Source organism: Pongo pygmaeus, chromosome 9, assembly GCF_028885625.2.
Source record: "Pongo pygmaeus isolate AG05252 chromosome 9, NHGRI_mPonPyg2-v2.0_pri, whole genome shotgun sequence".
Lineage (NCBI taxonomy): Eukaryota > Metazoa > Chordata > Mammalia > Primates > Hominidae > Pongo > Pongo pygmaeus.
In genome coordinates this window covers 126,035,065-126,041,936 of record NC_072382.2, presented here as the reverse complement: position 1 = coordinate 126,041,936, position 6,872 = coordinate 126,035,065, and the positions used below count along the sequence as shown (strand labels likewise).

The 6,872-nt window shown below is 38.3% G+C and overlaps 1 protein-coding gene across 1 annotated transcript; it reads right to left on the bottom strand.

The window, feature by feature from the left end:
• Window positions 1-2,372: 2,372 nt before the first annotated feature.
• Window positions 2,373-3,305, bottom strand: LOC129008764 (olfactory receptor 10D1B-like). Its single transcript, XM_054441075.1, has one exon. The coding sequence runs from the start codon at window positions 3,303-3,305 to the stop codon at window positions 2,373-2,375; it is 933 nt and encodes a 310-aa protein (XP_054297050.1).
• Between the last annotated feature and the right edge of the window lie 3,567 nt (window positions 3,306-6,872).

Genomic DNA, 6,872 nt, shown 5'->3' with positions numbered 1-6,872 from the left:
TTGAGCATTAAAGACCAGAATGAAGTGAGAGAGTAAGCTAAAAAACAATTCTTAAAAATGCAAAAAATATTATAATTACCAAGTTTTTGGAGTCCCTACATTAAGTCAGCTGAGTATTTTGCTTTTGTGTCATTCAATCTTTACAACAGCAATGCAAGAAAGGTATTACTATTTCCATGTTGCAAGGGAAGAAAACGAGACTCACAACTTGAGACAGTATATATATATTTATATTTATATTTATATATACATATACACACACACATATATATATGTGAATTTCTTCTACTTACTAATCTCGCTGCTTATTAAGGGTGATTAGTAAGCAATGATGACTTAAAGTTCTCTTAATGAAGATTTCCTCACCCCAACAACTTATTTTCTTTTGGGCCAAACTTTAAGTAACTAGGAGAAGGAAGGATTAGACAGAGGGCCTTGATATCCTCAGTATCTATTGAATGTGTGCATTCGTTCACTTACTACATTTTGGTCTTTGGTGCTCTATTTTCCTGCCTTCCTCTCTGTTTTGCGCTTTGCCTAAATGACAGCTCCATAAATATTTTTTGAACAAATACACAAAATGACTACTATCATGTTTCCTCATTTGATAAAAGCTCTTTAAAAGACAAGGACTGTGACTAACACTGAAGTTTTTCCCCAAAAGCTAGAAGAAGAATATGTTATCAGTACTCTGGAGATACTTAGTGGGTACACAAAAACTGACACATATGAGAAGACTGAAACTCTGCTTCACTAACCACAACAAAAAAATCATCTGGGATTCAGACCTACATTTGCTCAACAAATGAGCTGTTACTTCTGTACTGTCCATCCCCAGCTGGCCCTTTTTTGTCCTCACCCTCCCTGAACCTACCTGACTTTTGCTTTTGGAAAATGCTTGGCCAAAACATATTCTGATACAATGGAGTGATGACATTGTCAAGTCTGATTCAAAACATAGAAAAGTGAGGACTCTGACTCTGCTTGAGATAAAGTTTTGCATGGTAAATGGTATTTGAACTGGGCGTTGAATGTTGAGAATGAGTTTGTCCAGCTGAAGACTTGAAAGAGCACTGCAGGTGGAGAGAATAAAAGGCACGGAGCTTAAGAAAAGTGAGCAGGAAAAAGTGTGCTCCCTTCAAAAGCATGGATCTGCTCCCCACCCTCATATGAGATCCAAACAAATGTTGTGTCTGATTCAATCTAGCAGATTCCTTGACTGAACTCAGCAGACTCCTTGACTGACCTCAGATCCTGAAGACAGTCAAAAGGAAGGGAGACTTGCCTCTGCCTTTCCCTCCTCGGCACCCCCTTTTCTTCCCATAGTCCCCTTCTTTCCCATCACCATCTTCTCACTACTCTTCTTCCCACCAAATTGCGGTCTGAATTGTAATAGCACATTTCTTATGTTAAGCTCACTAGGAAGAACAAAGACATATACGTAGGAGAAAACTAAAGTCAAAGCCTTTGTGTAAGCAGAGTATCCAAAACCATAAAACAGCAGCTTGGACTTTGCAATGCCCCATGTCTGTGCTGGGGATTACACAGCCAAACTCAAGTTTCCTAATACTAAAAAACAGCAGAACCAGTTACCCCTCACAGTCTCTTTTTTATCTACCCTCTCCACATTCTCTTTCATCTACTGCTTCAGCATCAGGCCAAGGCCTGCTTATAGGTCTAAGACCAACAGACAGGCTTTACAGGTGACAGAGTGCACTAGACTCTTTTTTATCTCACAGACTCTTTTTTATCTACCCTCTCCACATTCTCTTTCATTTACTGCTTCAGCACCAGGCCAAGGCCTGCTTATAGGTCTAAGACCAACAGACAGGCTTTATAGGTGACAGAGTGTACTAGTGCCTCGGATTCATCCATAAGAGACCTGCCTTACATCCCATCCAGAAGTTCTTTTATTTTATACAACTTCTTTATGCTTAAGAAGTTGCAGGATACCACCTCCATGTAGTTGAACCTCTTCCATTTTTCTGCAACTTCTGGACTATCAAAGGAGGGTTTATTTAATCAGTGCTGACATTTAATGGGTCAATTAGAAAAAACATGCCAGTGAAGACGAAAAAGTGCTAGAGTAAGGAGAAAGAGGAGAGAAGGAGAAGATGTAAGGGCAGAAAAACAGAAGAGACAATTGAAGAGAAGGTCCAGAATAACTTGCCAAGCAGGAAGAGATAATTTTTCCCAGACACGATAATTTATTAGTTACCTCACCTTGAGTCATTCACTTTATGTCTTCAAGTCTTCACTTTTTCACCTGTAAAAGGGGGCCGTGATAATATCTGTGCTCCTCATTGCACAAAAAGAAATACCTTTTGTAAGTATTGTGATGTTATTAGTGTTAAGCTACGGACCCTTCTCTATCACCTCCCAGGAAGGAAAGCTACTGGCTGCAGAACCTGTCTCAGAGAATATTTAACTTCCTTATTTCTCAGACTATAGATCAAAGGATTCAGCATGGGGGTGACCAAGTTATTCAGGATTTGAACTGTTGCATTAAGCCAGGGATTGGGGGTGGGCTGCAGGTAGATGAGAACCACTGGCATAAAGGACAGAAGGATGGCAGTGAGGTGGGCGCTGCAGGTGGAGAAGGCATGGCGTCGGCCCTCGGCAGAGCGGATCTGCAGGATGGAGCAAATGATGCAGCTGTAGGAGGTGAGGATGAGAAGGAAACAGCTGAGGGGCATGAGGCCCACACTGATGAACCCCACCATCTCCAGGGTTGAGGTATCTGCACAAGCCAGCTTCAGCATGACTGGGATATCACAGAAATAATAGTCCACCTCATTGGGGCCACAGTAAGGCAATTGGAAGGTGAGAGTGGTCAGAAAGGTGGCCTGAATGCAGCCAAAGAATGAGGTCCCCATGGCTAGGATGATGCACGCTCTGTGGCTCATGATTAAGGTGTAGTGTAGAGGATGACAAATGGCAACGAAGCGGTCGTAGGCCATCACCGTGTACAGAAAACACTCGGTGCAGCCCAGGAAATGGTAGAAGAAGAGCTGGGTTGCACAGCCTGCATAGGAGATGGCTCGGCTGTTCCCTGAAAGATAGCACAGCATCTTAGGGGAACTCACAGAAGGGAAAAATATGTCAAAAACAGACAGCTTGCACAGGAAGAAGTACATGGGCATGTGAAGCTGAGTGGAGGAGACAATAGCCAGCAAGATGAGCAGGTTCCCCATAAGGGTGAAGATGTAGAAGGACAAAAACAGGACCAAGAGCATAGTCTCCAGACCCTCCGTGTGCGGGATGCCCAGCAGGATGAATTCAGTCACCACCGAGAGATTCCTCATCTTTGTCAGAGTGTTGGACTTCAAAAAAGAACACAGGTCTGCAAAGTATGAATACTGACATCAAATCAAGAAGCTGTCTGATAGATGTGCTGGCTTCATGTTTTAACATTCCACAATCAACCTTCTTATGTAGGGGCAGATCTACATAAAAATATAAGGATGATAAAAATTCTTGACTGCAGTCTTTAACTTTTGGTTTTGGCCAAGTTGGACTGAGGTCACCACAGCCTCTTTCTTACAGAATACAATTAAAACTATATAAAATCACAAAAGTTATTGCCTAAGAACTCTGAAAAGCAAACAGAAGAGGCAGGTGGGCAAAAGGAGACAAAACCTAGAGAAGAAAACCCTACAAATATGAATTTCTACTACATTTCTCCTCTAATCTTGTGATTTTGAACGGAGGGTGGCCAAAGTTATAGAACTGAGTAGGGGCTGCTCAGGATGCTAAAACCCCAATAGACGACCATGTTTTTCACTAGGAAAACTGATAAAAGAGGCCTCTGTGATCAAAGCATGTAAGGGAATTCCTGCATTGTCTCTCTCTCTCTTTTTAATTCCAGCTGTGTCATAAGAGTCTTCTCAATTTTGAAACTATGAGGCAATAGCATGAGAAACAAAAACTTGGAGATAAACTCCACTTTTTGAACAGAGGATGCCAGCATGGAGGAGTGTGTGTGTGTGTGTTTCTGTGTGTGTGTGTGTGTGTGTGTGTGTGTAAAGGAATCGACAGGGGAGACTGGTGCATATTTATTTAGATAAGAGAGCTGGGGAAGGAAACAAAGCCAGAGCTCACTCCTAAGCTGTGCATGTGTGGAACAGACCCAAGGAAGTATCGCAAAGGCTTTAAAAACTGAACTACAATTTGAAACACCACCCAGGTCTTAGACTGACCTCTGTGTGGCAAAATCTCATACTAACTTCTGAGCGGTACATTTGAAGGACAAACACAATGCGGCATATTAAAGGCTTTGAAAATTGTACTGACATTGGGAACATTGCCCATGGAAGGCAAGAGGAACTACTTGTCTGATGCTCTGGATTGACAACGTGTTAAAACAAACAAAGAAGCAAACAAAAATCAATATTCTCCAGAGAATTTTAACAGGATCTGGAGTCTAAATAGCATAACACGAAAAGTGTCCACAATGAAATCTGAAATTATTTAGCATACAAAAAATCAAGAAAATGTAACCAATTCTCAACAGAAGAGATGATCAACAAATACCAACCCTGAGATTACCCAGACATTAGAATTATCAAAAATATTAAAGCATCTGTTATGACTGTGTTCCATAAGGTATAAAGAAACAAATTTAAAATAAATGCAGGAATAGGAGTCCTCAGCAGACAAATGTAAACCATAAAAAAAGGAACAGAGAAAACATTTAGAACTGAAATATAGAATTAATGCTTAAGAAATTAGAAATATTTAACATCATACTGGGAGTTCTAACTAGTGCAACAAAGACAGAAAAAAGGCAAGGGGATACAAAGTAAAAAATGAAACTTTTTCTATTTACATACAATATGTTTATCTCCATAATAAATCCCAAGGAATCTACAATAAAAGCTTCTAGAACTAATAAGGGAATTTAGCAAAGTCACTGTATGCAAAGTCAATATACAAAAATATGTTATGTTTCCATATATTGGCAACTGAAAATTGTAAAGCAAAAGTAAAACGAATAGTATCATTTATAACATCACCAAAATACACAGTTTTGAGTCTAGTAAAATATGTGCATGATCAGTAATATTGAAAATAAAACATTAATGGAAGCAATCAAAGAAGACATATATAAATGGAGAAACAAACTGTGTTTATGGATTGGAAGACTCAATATTGTTAAGAAATCAATTCTCCATAAACTGTATCATCAATGCACTCTCGATCCGAATTCCAACAGAATGTTTTTTTTTTTAGATATTAAGAAGACGATTCTAAAGTTTATATGTAAAGAATAATTATAATAGACAAACGCTTTTGAAAAACAACAAAGTTTGAGGGCTCATACTACTAGATTTTGAAACTTACTATAATGCATAATGCTATGTTCAATCAAGACCATGTGGTATTGATGGTATTGATGAAGGGACTCATAGCTCAATAGAACAGAGATCCTGAGAACAGAACCACACATATATGGTCAACAGATTTTTGAAAAATTGTGCAAAGGCAAGTAAATAGAGAAAAATGGTCTTTTCAACAAATACCAAATAATTCTGAAACAATTAGCCATTCATATAGTACAACAAAACAAAACAAAAACCAGTGATCCCAGACCCATGCCTAACACCTCATACAAAAATACACTTAAAGGAATCATATATTTAAATACAAAATCTGAAACTTTAATACCTCTGAACACTCATGCAGTCCACATAGACCATTGTGGAATTTTCTGCAGTATTGTAAAAGAGAATCCAAGTCACATTCTCTGGTTTCCAGAAGAGTGTGGTATCTCAGCTTCAGGAACTGACATTTGGTGCTTATAGAAGGAGGTCCCAAGGGGGTATACTATCAAGACTTGAACACACTCATTCTCCCTGGATTACTTTCTTCACATACCGTTGGGCATTTCTCATGATGTAGTCATTGGTAGCTATGAGGGAGCAATTAAAGTTAACCACATTTGCCACCCAAAATAAAATAACAATAGTGAGATGCTTTGAGAGAGAAAAGATATACACCTCTTCCCAGTGTGCTTGCCTAGAGAATGGATTCCAATCCTGACCTCAAGGGTTCATGGTTCTTTTGTGCTTGTCTCTTACATGTTTATGTCTTCGCCTGTGGTGACATTTAAACACCTGTAATTTAATTGCATCAAAATTTCTGGGAATTTGTAGATATCTACAATTAGCATCACCATTTAAGACAGAATTTAATAATTAACAATTGTTTAGTTGTTATGTATGTGTTCTTCCAGCAAATGCATCTCAAAAGTAACATTAATAAACTAATACGTTCAAAGAAAGATTATAAATTGATAAAGATTATAAATTGAAAGATTATAAATCGCATATAAAAATGATTTAATATACCTAATCGTTAATACTGATTGAATATTTGTAAGTACTGTGATTTTTTTTCAAGTTTAGTAGTTTTTTTCTTACTTAAGTCACAAAACAAACTTGTTAAGTAGGAGAGAAAGACTAAAGTACAGAGAGATTTAATAGCTTGATCACACAGCTGGAAAGTGATTGAGCTAAGAATTAAACCCAGATCTGATTCCAAAGCCAAGACTTCTCCCCTTCCACTGTGAGAGCTCCCAAGAGATATTTTGTTTAGAGAAGTAGAGACATGACACTTGACTTCAAATACTTACAAAAAATGCTATGTAGATTTGTCGTGTGGTTTTCCATGGTGAAAAGCCAGTAAAAAGATGTGAAACTAATAAAAACTTAGATTTCATTTCAGTATAAGGAGAAAAACAATAGTGAGATATGTTGCCTTGTGAAGGAGTGAGTTTACTACCACTGTAAAGAGTGTAAGCATGGATCAAAAATCATTCTTTCAGAGATGTGATAAGGGACATTCCTAATCAGAATGCAAGATTATCCTAC